The sequence below is a fragment of the Esox lucius genome, chromosome 23 (genome assembly GCF_011004845.1).
Source record: "Esox lucius isolate fEsoLuc1 chromosome 23, fEsoLuc1.pri, whole genome shotgun sequence".
Taxonomy (NCBI): Eukaryota; Metazoa; Chordata; class Actinopteri; order Esociformes; family Esocidae; genus Esox; species Esox lucius.
Window position 1 is genome coordinate 21936742 of NC_047591.1, and position 18547 is coordinate 21955288.

The 18547-nt window shown below is 44.6% G+C and overlaps 1 protein-coding gene across 1 annotated transcript in view; it reads right to left on the reverse strand.

Moving 5' to 3' along the window:
* mapkap1 (MAPK associated protein 1) overlaps window positions 1-18547 on the reverse strand; it is a 51989-nt gene that overhangs the window by 24016 nt on the left and 9426 nt on the right. The window contains exons 5-6 of the mRNA XM_034290013.1: window positions 9493-9665; window positions 4431-4607 (exon numbers count right to left, since the gene is read on the reverse strand). Of these exons, the coding sequence (XP_034145904.1) occupies window positions 4431-4607; window positions 9493-9665 (350 nt within the window). The remainder of the gene's footprint in view (window positions 1-4430; window positions 4608-9492; window positions 9666-18547) is intronic.

Sequence of the window (18547 nt, forward strand, 5' to 3'; positions counted from 1 at the left end):
CGTCATGTTGCATTTATCGGATTGTCAGGTCCAATCGCACATGACTCTTATTTACTCGCACCGCTTGGGACACTTCATTTTGGGCACTTTTAAAAGATAGGAGCCCTATTTATGATGCCATTAAAGACGGCGAGGCGGAAGCTGCTTTGCAAAACAGTTTAGTCAGAAGAAAAGCCCCTGTTCCGCAGGATAAGTGCATGCAGATTTGTTTCGCTATCCATCAATAACGCAGACGCGCTGTCACAACATCAAATCGGAGTGTATGATGTCATAAAAAAAAAAAAAACCTGGTGGATATTCAGAACGGTGATCTGCTGGGACTGAGGCAATCAGAAGACGTCACCTCCCGGAAGGTAAACCACGACGTGGAAACAATGAAAGTGTCACATGTCCAGTGCCTCATTTACAGGTGTGGAACAACAAGCCAGTCCCTTTCCCCACCAGAGACATGCGGACAAACAAGCAAAATCTAACACAGCAACCAAGGAACATACAGAGTGAGAACAATGTAATTAAAAGGGAATAAAGACTATATATACACGGTGTGTATACTTTTTTTATTTCATTTCAAATGACCGGCGGCCACAGAAGAAGAAACAACAGTCCAGCTGTCCCGGTTTCAGTCGTGTCTGGACAGATGTCCTCTCCCATCTACCCAGGCGTCCTCTTGCTAGCTGAGCACATCTGACAGCATCAGCGTCTGGCCTTCACATTGGTTGCGGTCAGCGGGCAGACCGCTGACCACTGCCCAGCCTTGAGGTCAGTCAGAGTCTTTCCTTCCCTTTATCCTTTTCACTCATTGCCCGCCCACCCTTCGTGTCTCTGGGACTGGGTAGCACTGCTGGCATGTCATGTACAGACTCTGAGACCCTTTTGTACACACTGGTCTTGATGAAGCTGTTCTTAGAAGAGCCTAATTATTTTTGTATCCAAATATATCTATATATATATATATATATATATATCTCTCTCCCTTTATCTTTCATATTATATATACATATACAAAAGTGAGTACACCCCTTCCATTTTTGCTAATATTTGATTATATCTTTTCATGTGACAACACTGAAGAAAGGACACTTTGCTACAATGTGAAGTAGTGAGTGTACAGCTAGTATAAGTGTAAATTTGCTGTCCCCTCAAAATAATCCAACACACAGCCATGAATATCTCAATCGCTGGCAACAAAAGTGAGTACACCCCTAAGTGAAAATGTCCTAACTTCTTTACTATAACACTACCCAAATAAATGGTCTTTGTTTAACTTTCAGGTGCCTAAGACTTTTGCACAGTACTGTATCAACACCTAAAGGAGTGGATACATTTTTTGGACGGGTAAAAGAATGGCGGGTTTGACCGTGTTGTCATCGCTTGACCTGCAAATTTCCCCTTTAAACAAGCGGTTTCTATGTTCGTGTTGAGCTCCGCCCATGTAGTGGTGACGAGGCTGCCAGACAGAGCGCTGTCCCCCTACCGGGAGTCAGGGTTTAAAGCCAGTCTGTCTGGGCCCAGGCCAACGCTGATCTACCGGAGCAAGTCTGCAGAGCAGAACCGTGATTCAGCCCACAACTGACACGCCGAAGACCGGACCGACGAGAGAGAAAGAGCGAAAAGACGGTCAGGTCAGAAAGCACAGGATGGACGGTTAGATATTCATAAACACAGACAGATTAATGCATGTGCACACAAACACAGCATGCAGGACATCCACCCACATCCACCCACACCCACACCCTCTGTCCATCATTGAGTCGAGTGCCAACTTCTCCCTGGCAGAGGCTGCCTCTCTAAAACTGATTAGCAATTAAAATGAATAAGAGCTCCTTAAAAAGCTCTTTCCAATAAATGAACACAACAAACTGATTAGAGCCCGCGCTCTGGGCTCGACGGGGCACTAACTGCTCTAACCGGGGGGGGGGGGAGCGGGGGCGGGGGGGCAAGGTACAACAACAAACAACCAGATGGTTGACAGCACAATCAGGGAAACATATGGGAAGGTATGTAAACACTTTGGCAACAGGATAGAGAATCCACCGCGAGGTGAACACATCGGAGGTGATCCGATCACTTTGCTTCAGCTAAATCTTTTTAATCCTGTGGATCCATCATGTTTTCGACCTCAGTCGTGAGGACAACATCCTGGGAATCACCACGGAGACACTCAATCAATCAATCAAATTTATTTATAAAGCCCTTTCTACAACTGCAGTTGTCACAAAGTGCTTTTACAGAAACACCCGGCCTTAAACCCCAAGGAGCAAACAACAGTAGTGTTGGATTTCAGTGGCTAGGAAAATTTTAGGAAGAAACCTAGAGAGGACCCAGGCTCAGAGGGGTGACCAGACACTTTAGAAGAGGAAAAATCTACAACTCTCCCAGTCAATACTGACCCAGCTAGGATCCTCCATCTCAGCCAGGTTTGGGTCTGCGTCTGACCACGGCAGAGCCTAAATCACAACACCCGGGACAATCTATCGGGATGCTCAACGGCCGCCATTTTACCCTTCATCGAGGTACTTCCTGACTCCTGGCCAAAGAAGTGCACGGGCAAGATCAATACTGACCTTGACCAGCCCTGTTCCAAACCCCCCCACGTGCATGTTGTCCACTACAAGTTCCAACATTAAAGCAAGGAAATACGTTTACTTAGCAAATAAAGTCTTCCCATACATTAATTTAGAAGCAACAGAGTAGTTTCCCCCGTGCTTCAGGAAAGACTTGTTTCCCCCGTGCTTCAGGAAAGACTTGTTTCCCCCGTGCTTCAGGAAAGACTTGTTTCCCCCGTGCTTCAGGAAAGACTTGTTTCCCCCGTGCTTCAGGAAAGACTTGTTTCCCCCGTGCTTCAGGAAAGACTTGTTTCCCCCGTGCTTCAGGAAAGACTTGTTTCCCCCGTGCTTCAAGAAAGACTTGTTTCCCCCGTGCTTCAAGAAAGACTTGTTTCCCCCGTGCTTCAGGAAAGACTTGTTTCCCCCATGCTTCAGGAAAGACTTGTTTCCCCCGTGCTACAGGAAAGACTTGTTTCCCCCGTGCTTCAGGAAAGACTTGTTTCCTCTGTGCTTTAGGAAAGACTTGTTTCCTCTGTGCTTTAGGAAAGTGACAGAGGAAAAGACCAACACATCAGGTAAAGTTGTACAACATAAGCTGACTTGCACCTGGTAAATCTGCTACAGCAACTCTTACACAGAGATAAAAATACAACAACATATGAAAACATTTGTCTGAGCATATTGCCTGGCAATTCATGAACAAAATAACCTTGATAACCACTGTCATAACTATGTCATACTTATTACCCAGAAAATTGATTTCCAATTCATTCCACTATATGAATAAAGAGAAAGGGGGAAACTTGTTTCCACACAGAGTCCTCAGCCAAAAAGGAAACCGAGTCAGGGTTAAGAAATGTAGGACGCAATCCAACATACCAACTTACAAGACTTCTGTGGTGAATATTAAGGGAATAACAGGGTGTGTGATGAAACTTGGAGCTGGAGGGAAGAAGTGCCTTGCTGGTGGAGGTGTAGCAGACTTTGTGGTGGAGGTGGGTGGTGAAGGGGACTTGGTACTGGAGATGACTTCATAGTGGAGGTGGGAGGTGAAGGGGACTTGGTACTGGAGGTGGAGGGGTGTGACTGTTTCTGGGCCGGGTTTGAAACTGACAAAAGACATTCTTCATTGGGTTCGGGGAGTCTTTTCTTCCACTACTGGCTTTCAGTTTTTCAGTTTTGGCAATGCATTCAGAATTCTTAGGCCTTTACACACTTTTCCTGTGCTGACAAAATACTCCCTCAGAAGAAAACATAAAATGAGAATGAAAGCGAAAAGCTTTGAAATCAAAAACGGGCTTTAATTATAACCTGGAGGAAATGCATAATCAGAATTTGATTGCACGTTTTAATCAGACTGTCGTTACGAATTGGTTATGATATGGACAATGGCTTTCATTTTAGACAGCTATTACAAACTGCTTGACAAACAGCTTTAGGAGAAAAATAAATATACATTCAGTGGTCGCTTTGAACCAGGCGCTCGGTCATGGGGCACAGCGATGGCCAGCGTGAGCTGGCGTGTTTGTGCACGTCCACATGGTTTTGCGTTGCACAATCAACCAACGACTGTTAAACAGGTGGAATCCAGAGATCAAATGTGATCCAAATCCTGGCCAGGATCTCAGATTCTTTGGCTCGTCCTTTACCACTCCGGCTAATATGGAGGCCACATGTATCCTTGTAACGATGCCTTCGGCCAGGCGAACGCTTCGCTCCCAGAAAAGCACCCTGGGAATTGTGCTGTCTGAGAGTAAATACTCTGTTACGAGCGCCTTATCTTTACAGCGTCCCAAATTCGGGACACCGATTCAACAAGACGGCCTCCATTGCTGAATCATGAAGGACAACAACATCTAGTGCGTTGTACAATGTGGTACTTACATCCGGACGAAGAGGGACTGCTTGGCGGCCAAGCCAGGGGAGGAGGACTTCTCCACCAGGGCCAGAGTGCTGAAACCAAACTTGTGGATGGGTTCGTTCGAGTCCAATGGGGGGAAGTCCGGGTCAACCTCCCCGTCATCCTCCGCTATGTGGAGGCAATACGCATTCACGTTCTCACTGGGAGAGAGGGGGAGAGAAAGGAGGAGAGAGATGGGAAGAGGATGGATGGGAGAAACAGCAGTAGGAAGAAGAGGGGTTGGAGGAAAGGAAAGAGAGGGAGAATATGAGGGAGAGAAAATAAAGTATTCAGTATTTGTTTCTTCAACGAATAAAGACTAGATCCGCTAGGGGAAAGTTAAGCCCAATAGGTGAATGGAGTTCCATGGGCCTTCTGAGTTTTCCACTACTTTGTGTTTCTGTGTGTGTTTCTGTGTGTGTTTCTGTGTGTGTTTCTGTGTGTGTTTCTGTGTGTGTTTCTGTGTGTGTGTGGATTTTAAAACAGTTCCTGACACCCCTGGCAATGCCCCAAAAGCATCCATCCCAGTCATACCATCGAGAACTGCCCAGAGGGCCAAAGTCCCCATCTTAGGACCATTACAACGAGAGAGTGGGGGGCTAGGACAACACCCATCTTCGAACCATTACAATGAAAGTGGGGGGCTAGGACAACACCCATCTTAGAACCATTACAATGAGAGTGGGGGGCTAGGACAACACCCATCTTAGAACTATTACAATGAGAGTGGGGGGCTAGGACAACACCCATCTTAGAACTATTACAATGAGAGTGGGGGGCTAGGACAACACCCATCTTAGAACCATTACAATGAGAGAAAAACACGAAAAGCAAAATGATTTACACCGTCAGGGCAATTAAAGGAGGGGTAATTAAATGAGGGAGTAATTAAATGAGGGAGTAATTAAAACGGAGACAGAGGGTCGTTGTCTGCATCTCCAAAAGCCTTTTGTTCAACCTCTCTTGACTCCCCCATTCCTTGTCATGAGACGCTGTTTTGTCAAGCACACATTTTGGTGCAGCCCTTCCTTCAAACTAAAAAGATGTCTACCTAAAACAGAACAAAACACCAGCCACTTAAAACGCTAGAGGTTTGTGATTCACAAGTTAAATTGTTCTTCTGTGAAAGGCATTAATTAACTCATGAATGTGCCATATAAGGAAACATACTAGGAGATAAAAATATTTAGGAACAGGTTTATTTTAACTTTTTTCATTACATACAGCCTGAATAGTTTCTTCTGTTATCACTACAGCTGAGATTTGTATCAATAATCAGCTTAAGTGCAGGTCCTTTGAACTGTCTTAACTGCATTGTGTGAGCAGAAACATTCTAAAGTTAGAGGGACTGTGTGTGTGTGTTGGTGTGATAGAGACTAGGGGGAGGCGAGTTATTGTATGCATACTAAGAGTGAGTGAGTGTGTGCTGTGTGTATTTGAGTCTGTAAGTTAGTTAGCGTGTGTCTGTGTGTGCGGCTTCCAGCAGCCCTGACAGTCTGGTGGTGTTGGCCCCAGCAGTAAAGACACCTTGTCAGACAGTCTGGTGGTGTTGGCCCTAGCAGTAAAGACACCTTGTCAGACAGTCTGGTGGTACTGGCCCCAGCAGTAAAGACACCTTGTCAGACAGTCTGGTGGTACTGGCCCCAGCAGTAAAGACACCTTGTCAGACAGTCTGGTGGTACTGGCCCCAGCAGTAAAGACACCTTGTCAGACAGTCTGGTGGTACTGGCCCCAGCAGTAAAGACACCTTGTCAGACAGTCTGGTGGTACTGGCCCCAGCAGTAAAGACACCTTGTCAGACAGTCTGGTGGTACTGGCCCCAGCAATAAAGACACCTTGTCAGACAGTCTGGTGGTACTGGCCCCAGCAATAAAGACACCTTGTCAGACAGTCTGGTGGTACTGGCCCCAGCAATAAAGACACCTTGTCAGATAGTCTGGTGGTGCTGGCCCCAGCAATAAAGACACCTTGTCAGATAGTCTGGTGGTGCTGGCCCCAGCAGTAAAGACACCATGTCAGACAGTCTGGTGGTGCTGGCCCCAGCAGTAAAGACAGATTGTCAGACAGTCAGTCAGTTCCTGGGCAATGTCCTTCAATATGGGGAGACAGAAATACAGCAATAGGGAGAAAACAGACAGACAGACTGACTGGACCAGTAAAATCTCTCCTCTCCCCTATTCCTCGCTCTACATCTGCCTCTCCCTCTCTCTCTCCTCTGCCACCTCCTCCCTTTTTCGCTCTTCCTCTGCCACCTCCTCCAACCTTTCTCACTCTTCCTCATCCTCCTCCTCACACTTCTTGCATTCTTCACCTTAAGTCTTTCTCACCTCGTCTCTTATGGTTCCCTTGTTGTGCAGACAGGCACAATAAACAAGAGAGCAAATAAACTAAAAGCAAGAAATTACTATTCTCAATTTGGTAATTTAGCCCCAAGATCCTTTACGCTCCTCCTAGGATAATACAAGGAAACAGTTCTCCCAGATCTCTCTGTAGAGGCAGGATATTAATTCACAAATGCACTACAGATTAGCATTGTACATATTTGATATAACAATTAATTTTTTTTCTTTTTTCTTTTGTTGCAATTTCACCCTCCTAAAATACCAAACACTTGGAGTGCATTGGAACAGTCCGGAGTGCAAATTACATTTTTCCTCACAGACACGACCACTTAATAAAGGACACCATTTCATTTTCACCCACAGCCATGAACGCCTTGGAATAACTTGAATATTTAAACAATAATACCAAAAAATAGCACCTCTGATGTATTTTCTAACCACGCCACAGGCTCCTGGCGTGGTCAACAACAGACCCCACCCTCCCTGTTACTGATCACATAACGCCTCAGTGCTGCTATATGTCCAGCCTGACGTTAACAGTGGAGAAATACGAACGTATGAAAGTTTGGCGTTCTGTTCCTCCGTACAGTAAAACAAACATCCGTTCTCATCTAAGAAACGCTCCTGCCTCACATCGCCGTTAAAAGCCTGCTGTAGCCCTTCTTGTTAAAAGCCTGCCCTAGCCCTTCTCATTCTCTGCGCGGAGGTCCTTTTTTTGTTTGTTTTTAGTGTGACCTGTATCTGGGCTCTGTCAGTATTCACCACCACACTGCACCTCCACCCTGAGTGCTCTCCCTTGTCCCCAGCTTTCACCCAGTCCATTACCACAGGGGCCCAGGGCTCCCCTACCCCCTCCCCCCTCCCGGGACACGGACGGCTTTAGGTGGTTGGGGTCAAAGGTCATGTCGTTTTTACTGAGGAGGGAAGGCGGTGAGTGTACCCCCCCCCCCCATCATCCTCTGTCTGTACCTCTCTCCTGTCTCTGTGTGTGTGTGTGTGTGTGTGTGTGTGCGCGCATGTGGGCCCTCCAGAGGCCCACAGGCCCCACTCATTGCTATGCCAGTCATGTCCAACCTCTAGCGCCAAACGGTCCACTCTGGGCTTTGTGCTGGCTGGTTGTTTTGTTACACCCCCCCCCCCCATCGCTCTGCATTCTTCACTCTATTTCCCTCCCTACAAGCCGTATCCATGCTCAGAATGCCTGTCCTATAAATCCTGATGTTGAGCCGTGGAGCCAGGAACAGGCATTCTCCCGGAGCAGAGTGTGTGATCCGTGGAGACCATTCAACGGGGCGGCCTCGGATGAACAAGGGCGTAAACATCGGCACGGGAATATTGAGAGTGACGCCGGGCCGTCACCAGGAGGAATACATTAACCCGGAAGTCAAAGACGAACAACCTGACCAAACACAGAGGGCGTATTGTTGCGACGTCCCGGGGCTCAAGCGCCGGTTCGGTTCCATCTGAATTCAGGAAGTAAACGTGGAAAACTCTGTGACCCCTGGCGGGCACCCCCGTCATGTGCATGCGTTGGTCACCTCACAGTCGCAATTAAGTTGCGAGATACCGCCCAATCACAACTGAGCGAATTTGATAAAGCCTTTATTTAATGCAACATTATATAGATATGTAGGCTGATTTATATTTCACTGTTTGCATTCGCCGATCAGAGTGAGACAATATTGTAGTTTGCCACTTCAGCATGTAATTATATGAAAATCTGTGTCTCACTGGCTTTGCATTTCCTTTCCTAAAAAGGCGCAGTTATTCATAGTTCTGATAAAGACCCAACATCCTTTGCTCTACACTACAATTTATGTTCCCTGGAAATTTGTACTGCATTTCTGTGTGCGTCTCTCTGTGTGTGTGTGTGTGTGTCTGTGTGTGTGTGTGGGTGTGTGTGTGCGGGTGTGTGTGCATGTGTGCGCGCATGCATTGAACAGCTTAATAATTGTTAATCAATTGTGAAAGGATTTGGAGTTTGTTGCAAAACCTCACATGAATTCCATATTAGTACATTTCTGTCCCGTCAGTCATTACGGTTGATGCTGCATGGGTCCATTACTGAACTCCGTTGGATCATTTGAGAGGGGTGATATATGAACCCATTGGAAACCATCGCCTGGGTATTTTGGCCGGCCGTGGATAATGTGTAAAAAAAAATAATAATAATAATAATAATAATATATCACAGCCTTTGTCATTCTGGTTTCTGGGGCTCGGTTCTAAGTATGGTGATTGTAGGTTTCGTCCAGGCTTGTGTCAGGGTAGATGACAAACATCCCAACCAGCTGTCAAACTGGGTGAAGCCCACCCCAACCATCTATTGAATTCCAATTGGGCGATATCAATGAATGTGCAATATGAGGACCCGCCAAGGATACCTGGAGAGCTCTCACCTATTCCACAACGCTGTCCTGTGAGAGATTAGCACTGACTAAATTGCTCAAATACATGTAGCGAGTTTGGGTTGTCACTTTTGGGTTTACATAAATAATGCTGGCGTATTGGAGTATGGCGGGAAAGGATGGGACGTGGTGGGAAAGGTATGGTGGGAAAGGACGGGACGTGGTGGGAAAAGTATGGTGGGAAAGGGAAGGGACGCGCTGGGAGAGGGCGGGAGGCGCTGGGAGAGGGCGGGAGGCGCTGGGAGAGGGCGGGAGGCGCTGGGAGAGGGCGGGCCTCGATATGAATGTTCACTCACTTGAGTTTGGGCTCACGGCCTTCACTGGTATATTGCCAGCAGATGAGGCCGATGAGGTCGTGGACCCGGGCATTGGCCATGGTCACCACCATCATGGGATGCAGCTTCTCCTGCGTTGACTGCATCGAGAGGTAGACGTCAATTTTTTTGGTTGCAGTTGTACCCACATGACCCTGCAGGAAAGAAAGAGGGGTGAAGAGAGAAAGTCAATGGTAGATCAGTATAACAAATGTTTTTATAAGTTGTCGTTGGCATTTGAATGCCAAAATGTGGGCAATGTGAGTAAAACGACGCCCTGATGAGAATACAGGAAGCACTGCGGACAATGGCGTTGTTCTAAATAATGTCTGGTGGTAAGGTCAGGCCTCTCTCTGGCAGGCTGTCTTTTATGAGTACATCATTGTAACTTCTGGCTGTTAAAGACTGGAGGAGACGATGAAATTACATTTAGTCAAGAACACAGTGTGGGTTATAATTCAGCCTGTGTTTATCTCCACAGGAGATACACAAAGGTTTTCTTTTAAGTGTTCAGTAACCGTAGACACATGTTAGAAATTCAACACTACTGTTGTTTGCTCCTTGGGGTTTAAGGCCGGGTGTCTCTGTAAAGCACATTGTGACAACTGCTGTTGTAAAAAGGCTTTATAAATAAATTTGATTGATTGATTGATGTTCACCTATCACACAATAAGAGAAGATGGGACCAAGCGTCCAGGGGTCCCAGCAATTTCATCTACTGCCTCCGGCACACATGTACTGCTGCAGCATGTGTTCAAACCAGACCTGCTGCTTTTTCAGCAGAAAAAACGTCCTTCAATACATAAACAAATATCTTTAAAATATAAAAATATCTACATGACTGGGAAAAGCCAGTTGGAAGCAAAATCAAGACTCCCTCAACCAAAATGATTGAGGGGAAAATCGATACTCCCTCAGGCAAGACTATTGCTAATTGTCAGGGTGGCTAAAGTGAAACTAGAAATGCAAACCACATGAATATTTGCGGTTTCATAAAGTTTGCTGATGGCTGTTGGGCTTACCCAGTCCAGTTAATTAAAACACACAGCACCCAGAGCTCACGGCAGTACCTACCGTGCCCAGGGACGAACCATTTTAACACACCAGAACAGAAAGGGAGTGAGTGGGTGTCACAGAGAGTTACAGCGGGGAAAAAAGGCAAGACAACAATGAGATCAATTCAATTCCTGGAGAAATAGCACCCTAGTGCTTGTATAAAATGATGCGGCACAATGACAAATCTACAAGGTAAACTGGCCGGCTGTCAGAGAATGAAAGAGGAGGCTATTTGCAAAGCTGGAAACAGGTAGAACTTCCAGGGCCAAGGTGTGAGGAAGACCCAGGGCTGAATTTAATACGTGATGGCAGCACGGTTCAATAAGCCGAGGCCTGGAAATTAATTTGACCCCAGGAGATTTTTGCCAAGTGTCTGAGGAGGAGGACGAGAGAACAAAGACAGAGGTGTCTCTCATGCCGTTCCTCGTCATAACCTCAAACATACAACAGATGGGATGTTTCCCAATATTTTTGTTATCTTTTAAAGAAATGCTTAATGAGAGTTAATCAAACAATTGTTTTACACTAAGTTAATCGCCTGTCTAGTTGTGTTTTTTGTTTGCCACACGTTTTTTGCTTATAATAAAACCCCAGTTTCTTTTTTTTAACAAAGAACCAAATCCAACTTGATATTTCTAAAATCACACTTTTGAAATGCCATCTTTCTTGTAGTATCTGGCTGTACATCATCGGCCAGCTAAAGTAAATTGGTAAGATCACAACTTCGGACCTCAGCCGTATTCCCAGTACAGATGCACACAAACAATAGTTGGTATCCTCAATCGCTAGCTGAACAGATAGGACAACACACAGAGCACCTGGAAACTGCATAAGAAGTAACCCCCAACTAAATTCCTTATTCCTACTGAAGTCATATTTGTGTAATACAGTTTAGCTCTACGCAACGCTCAGACGGACACTAGGTCCCCCCCCCCCCCATTTGTTGGTCGTTTCCGCATGCAATCAAAAACAGAAGCCAAAAAACAGGTTCTCATTTTCCAAATGTAATGGTACTTCATTAAATCAGGGCCAGAAATCAGTTCTGATGGATTAATACATTACAGAGGGAAAAAAACTGCATTATAATACATTACTGTATTTGGGGGGAAAAAACTGCCTTTCTGCATTGCCAAGCTGCATTCAATAAATTCCGCAATTTATTTATTAAATTACTAAAATTATTTGGGGGGGGGGGGTAAAAGCCTTTCATTAGCTCCTCTACATAATGGGTTTTATGCACGCACCGTGCTTTCCATTGACAGTGGCAATTTCTTAAATGACGCATTTATTGTTTTTTAATCATGCCAGAAAGCCGGAATCGCAGGCACTTTTCTACTGACCCGCGAAAAATGATGCATCAAGCGTTCCGACTGACTGGAAGCGCCAAATTATAGAGTCATTTGAACCAAAAACGTCATTTTTCCCATCAAAGGACCCAGATGTTTCCGGCCGCCCCGATGGGCACGGGGGCGGCGGAGAGACGGGAGCGCCTGGCGGCCGTGTCGCCTGCTTTGTGCCGGTCCCCACCGCGACGCCGGGCCTTATCTCCACCCTGCACCACAGCCCGTGTTCTCTCCCGACCTTGAGTTTGATAATTCACTTCATTACCCCCCCCCCCCCCCCAAAAAAAAGAGTACATTATAACTAAGCAGATATCCCTCCAGCCATGAGTGTTTCATTGTTCTACTGAGGAAGAATTAATTATCTACTGGGCATCTTTTGACTCATTGGGGGGGGGGGGGGGATAAAAAAAATCTGGAGCAAATTAACTTTGAACAAGAACAACAAAATAATGTCACTTGTAAATATACGGTCTGGCGATATAAAATGCTGACAGGTACGGCAATGTACATATAAAATAACGCTGTGTTGTGCACTTACCTTAATTAAATACAGGAAAGGCAGTGCGTATGGTACCCAAGTTCAAGACATCATATTTCCCAGCTACACCAGAACCACAATTCTGTCAGTTGCTAAATAAAATCCATTCTATTTTCACAACTATTATATTATACATTTTCCCCTCTAAATACTATGTTATACACAGGAGTGCGGTAAAGACGCCATTTAGATATTCCTCCACTTCCTCGTTCCCTGTCTGTCCGTCCATCCATCCAGGAGTTAATAAACTGCTAGTGGCACAACATGAAGTCATGCTAACATAACGGCACAATCTTAAATTTACAAACAGTCTGCCTTTTTTTTATGTTGCTGCCACTCGCTAAGAGCGACACGTCTCCGGCAGCTAACGTCACCCTCTCTTTACACTCCTCCGAGACCTCTTAGGTAATAAAACTCGGTCGTTCATCTCTAATGGAGAGAACAACTGAAGAACAGTCTGTGGCTGAATAGTGGTAGAGTGAAAAAAGATAAAAACAGAGTAATATTATGTTAGCAGTTCTCTTAAAACAACGAGCCTTTAATGTTGAAGATATATAAGAGAAGGTGGAGGAAGTCAGCCTTGCTCGATGCTTATGCCCCCTGAATGATTATACAAACCTCAGAAAATCAACTTTCACATTTAAGTATTTCCTTAAACATTCTTCCTGAAAACTATTTAATGCAGCAATTAGGACCACACTGACAGATACTTCACCTTGTTGTCTCAGCAATTAGAACCAGTGACCTGGTTCTGGTTACGGGCCCGATGTTGTAACTGCTAGCAGCCACACATATCAAGATGAGACAGACACCTGGTGACAACACGGCCAGCACCAGAATTAATTAGTTGGACCAGAATTGATTCTCATAGAGGGGAAAGTAAAGAAATATTTATAAAAAGGCTGTTATTTTGAAAGACGTAGCATAATTTCGGTGGAAATACAAATATTTGGATATACTGTACATTCATTTAAGTTCTCAGCCATTTAAATTAATATGCTTTATCTTTTCAAAATGTTTAATTCAAAAGACTGGAATTTTACTTGGACCAAAAAGGGGCATTCTATTCAAAGCAAGATGCGTCTGCCGTATATAGGCAACTTCACAACAGTCTTAAGGGAAAAAAAATTAAACAAACAAACAAACAAATATATATATATATATATATATATATATATAAACACAGAAATGCTAGTGGCAAAGGAATGTGATGATATCACATCATCTGGCCCGCAAGATAGCCGACTGTAAATGGTTTTAATTTGTCTGATGTTTCCCGGCAATTATACAACAATAAAACATTTACCATGAGTTTAAAAAGCCTCATGTCTGACACAATCTGTGAGCCTCACGTCTGATCCCAGCACAAACTCACCTTTCCTAAAAATATATATATATATATATATAATGTTTTCAACAATCTCATCAATCGCAATATGGCGAAGTGCCTGTAAAAGCATAGGGGGCTGCAACGTAACACTTCTAACAACAACCTAGGCCCCTTGACCTGACTAAGATGCAAAACGGGAGGAAAGCGCCAAAAAATAACCACCCAAGTCCATCTGGGCGCTTGAAGTCCATTTTGGGATGGCAGCAGGCATATAAGTGAAATATGCGTGTCCATTGCTCTAAGTGACACAATCAATTCATCTTTAAGAGTCGAGCAAGGTATTTGTTCGGCTGAAACTGACTGCGATGTTCGTCTACATGTTCACGATTAATCAAATGCACAGACACCATTTCACTAATCATCACTGTAATTAGACAGAGATTGCTGGTTCCAGTGCTGGGTGACAACGTTGGGACGGTTGCTATGGTAATATCGGTATAGGGAGGTTCGGACCTTAAGGTGTTTGGGGGGGAGGGGGGGGCAGCCCACCCCCAAGGCAGTCAATGTCAGGTGCACAGGTGCCGATGTCAGCTGGAATATGGCTCCAGCTGTGCAGAGACTATTTTAAATGCAATTACTGTCGGTACTCTCATTTCTACTTGCTTTATTCCAGTCAGTGGGGGGTGGGGGGTTGTGGGGGCTGTGGGGGGGGGGTCAGACGCTCAGTGTTTCCGATTCCAGAGATATCCTTGACAATGCACCGTGCTTGTGAGTAACCCTTTCCCACGCGTAATGTTAGATTGTACAGCTACAGTAACTCCTGTACAGGTGCCACAAAAAAATTAAATTATAATTTAGAATAATTGGAATAAGGCACTGTTTAGCTGAAACACATGATCATTTCTGTTAAACCAAACTAAAATGAATCCCACTAAACTAGTTATATGAAAGATGCCTTAGTCCTTTGGTTCACAGTGACCGTTAACCACTGTCTACTGGTATCCCAGCAGCATTTCCTTTACTCGCTTCTCTGGACAACAGCATCTGCTAAATTACAAACATGTAAATGGTACACATTGGGAGGATTAATAGCTGTATGTTAGTGACTTTTCTGTAGATTTTAAAATGTTCTTAAAAACACTGATGAAGATACATTTGATTCTGTCCTTTACCAAAGCTTAGTATGACTGTAACACAAAGCAAAAGATTCAACAAAGGAACAATCTTTCTTTAGGGCAAATTTTCTTTTGCCTCAGTAACTGTTACATTTTGAAGAATTGTAAATTAAGTTAGGCACATCATGCAAGAAACTTTGTTCTATTGTTCGACTGGCCTAGTAGCCTCAGGCATTCAAAGGACAGAAAAATATCAAGATTCTGGAAAGTTTATGCAGCCCCATCAAAGTTTGATATATTCCCAGTTGTTTCTCTCTAGGTTTATCCTTTCCAGTAAGGAGTGTTTCCTAGTTGCAGGGCTTCAACATCTGCAAACCTCTTTGGGTTTTAGGTTGAGTGTTTTTAATCACTGACAATTGTTGATGTACAAAGAGCTTCGTCAAATACATTTGATTTCCCATGTAAATACATGACATTTGCACATTTGCTGAACTCTTCTCTACACATTGGCGCCAAGGGCACACTTTTCCTTTGCCTTGTCAAAATGTTTGTGCACTTAAATTTTTTTTTTGCAAGGATTGTTATCAGACCTTCAACCAAAACCTAACATTCGGTAGAAGAAACCGGAGAGTGAACAAACAACACAACATTTTCCCAAATGATAAATGTACACAAACACAAGATATAAAGCATGACAGGTAAGAGGCATGTTGCGCCGGATGTCCGGTATGTGGGTCGCTGGTGAAACCAGGACTGTCCAGGGCATGGCTTCCACACTCCGAGGTGTCTTTTCCCGCCTCGTCCACAAGCAATGCAAAGGGGCAGCGATCACCCCCAGGCCCTGGCTCTCAGGAGGATCGCCGGCCCGCCACCAGATCATTGCCAGCTGGGGAGCGGCTTTGGAACAACCCATTCGACGCATACAGGCAAGACATTCCCAGGATACGAGCCAAGACGCTGACAGATAAACTGTGCAATATTCTTCAAAACTGCCACTCGATGGAAGGTCCTGGAAGCTAGTTGCCTCCCTGCCCATTCCACCACGTACAAGCTTAATTGCACCCCTTCGTTAAAAATGAGCATTGGGGCTCTTAGGTAATGAGCAGATAAATTCTCCCGAATCTGACCGGCGGTGCTTTTGGTTTCTGGTGCTTTTGTGCCGAGCCATGTCCTCTAAGCGATGACAACGTGTTATTAACTCCGTGGGCCAGAGGTACTCTGAGGCCTCCTTCAGACGTGACAGTCTTAAGTGGTGGGTCTCTTACAGCCTCTCGGGGCCTCTCCACATGCCCTAGGCCAGCTATTTTTACAGAGGGCCATGGTTAATATCCAATGAACTTAGTATTGGGGACATGTTTTGGTAGGCAGGGCCATCCTCAGGGGCAAATGGTATGTTTCTGTACTGAGGCGTTGTTGTAGCAGAAAGGACATCTGACTGGAGTGGGGGCGGGACGAATGGGTGTGTCTTATTTGAAAAGAAACACTTTGCGCGTCACGTTTCATAAAGGGTGATTCCACGTGAAAGCAAAAAAAAATATTATTAGGAGCAAAAAATAAATTATTGGTACATAGTGCATTTGTTCAGAGAAGAAATGTCTTGCTACAAAAGGAAGAATGTGCAATAGAAAGCTGTACCAGGTGCTCTGTCAATTTTTTATTTAAATAACTTTCCATCGTTTATACATTTTAAAACCTCTGATCATTAACATTTCTAAATAACATTGTGAATTTGGAAGTTGTCAGTATAAGACAATGAGATATATTTTTATTTAACTCTTTCAGCAGATGTTCTTTAGACAGAACGACTTACAATAGCAATTAGGGATTAATTTACTTGTTCAAGGCCGTCTTACTTTAAAGTTTTTGGCTTGGGGATTCAAATCAGCAACCCTCCAGTAACAGGTTCAGCGCTAACTGCTGTCAGCGACCCCGTTTAAGACCACATTTTTGGATGAGACTAAAGGTTTTTTGTGTCCTTACTATAGCTCTTTGAAAATATAAAGCAAGTAGACTATAGCCAGGAAGCATATGTTTTAGGTTTTGATGTTGAACTACACTCACTAGGCAAGTTATTTTTCAAGAACCATTGAGACTGTATATATCGTTTATTCAAAAGTATAAAAACAAATGAGTGAAGAAATGTCCCTTTAATAAAAGGATTCATTTTTAGAAAATACCAACAGTTCACCCATCACCCTGTCACCGCCATAAAATGAGACATAAACTGGGGGGGTCAATTGAAGTGTGTAAGATTATTTCCTGAGATGGCCCTGAAAATGCAGATGAGGCTTAATGATGTCTCTGCTTCTCTCTTGCCTCTCAGCCACTCGCTCCTTTTCATCTCTACAATAATTTTTCTCCACTGACAAAAGAACCAATGCTCGGATAAAAACTGTCCCTGTTCTGTAGCATTCTGTGTTAAATCAAAAGAAATTACATTCAAGACTTGTTGAATACAACAGATGCAGCAGACCATCCTGCAAAAGGCTTTACTTACAAACCTTGTCCTCATACTACACAGTTTGAAGAAGAAGAAAGAAACATAATATAATAACAGCTCCACGCACAGATACATAATATCAGCGAGGACGAAGATACAACGCTGGAAAAATGAACATTAACAAAATCAGTTGAGAGAAAGACTTCATTGACCTCCATTGCTCTTGGGAATCCACTCAAGAGTAAACAGTTCTAGGAAGACCTACCTCCAGGAAATACAAAGACTGGGGGAGAAAAAAAAAAAACACAGCGTGCGTGTGTGTTTGTTGGCGTGCGCATCTTGGAGGGGCGGTGGCCAGCCCATTCTCTGTGCTCTACCTGTCTGCACATTAATCTTAAAATGCGTTTTAATTCGATCTGTGTCCTCCTCCCTGACGCGGCCCGCCACCAGATTCGATTACGGCGACTGTACTTTTTAACTGCTGTCAGAGGCGAGCGGGCGAGGCCTGTGTAAACATCTGCCCGGGCTCACGGACGCCTCTCATTACCCAGGCATTAAATCAAACCGCCGCAATGAATCTTTATCTGCGGCCGAGGCGGCTGGGCCTCAAACACGCCGGCCCAAATGCATGCAAACGCTCAACTTCCCCGACGGTAAAAATTATATTCCAGACCTGACACTCTTAGCGACCGGCGCACAAGGGAGCTTTTCTGTAACTGGTGGAAGACGTCTCTGAGCAAGCGCAGTTAATCTGCAACCAGATGTCTCCAAGAGGCAAAGACAGAAACACAGAAGCATCCCACTGCTGAACAAAAATAACTTATCAATGGGGGGGGGGGGGGGTTCTGAATCATATTTCACTGATGTAGTGCTAACAACGCTCAGATGCCCTAAGCCCATAAGCCGACGTAGAAGACTGGAGACAGGAGATGGGAGCTGTGGATCATGGGAGGTAATCTGCAATGTAAATATTATTTCTAATATAGTAGGATATAGCAGAGGCTAAGGGCAGGTTTGTCCCTTGGTTTAGTCAACAGAGACACTCTTTGGCATGAATCAAAGGCTATTTGTTTAATCTGAGCCACCAGGTTGTCTGCGAGCTGCCAAGGCACTTTGCTGCGACCTTTGCTCTTTCCCACAAATCCCTGTAAAAGGCCCGAGCAATTCACCCTGACATTTATTCGACACACAATTCTTCCAGTCTGCTCTTTTCTC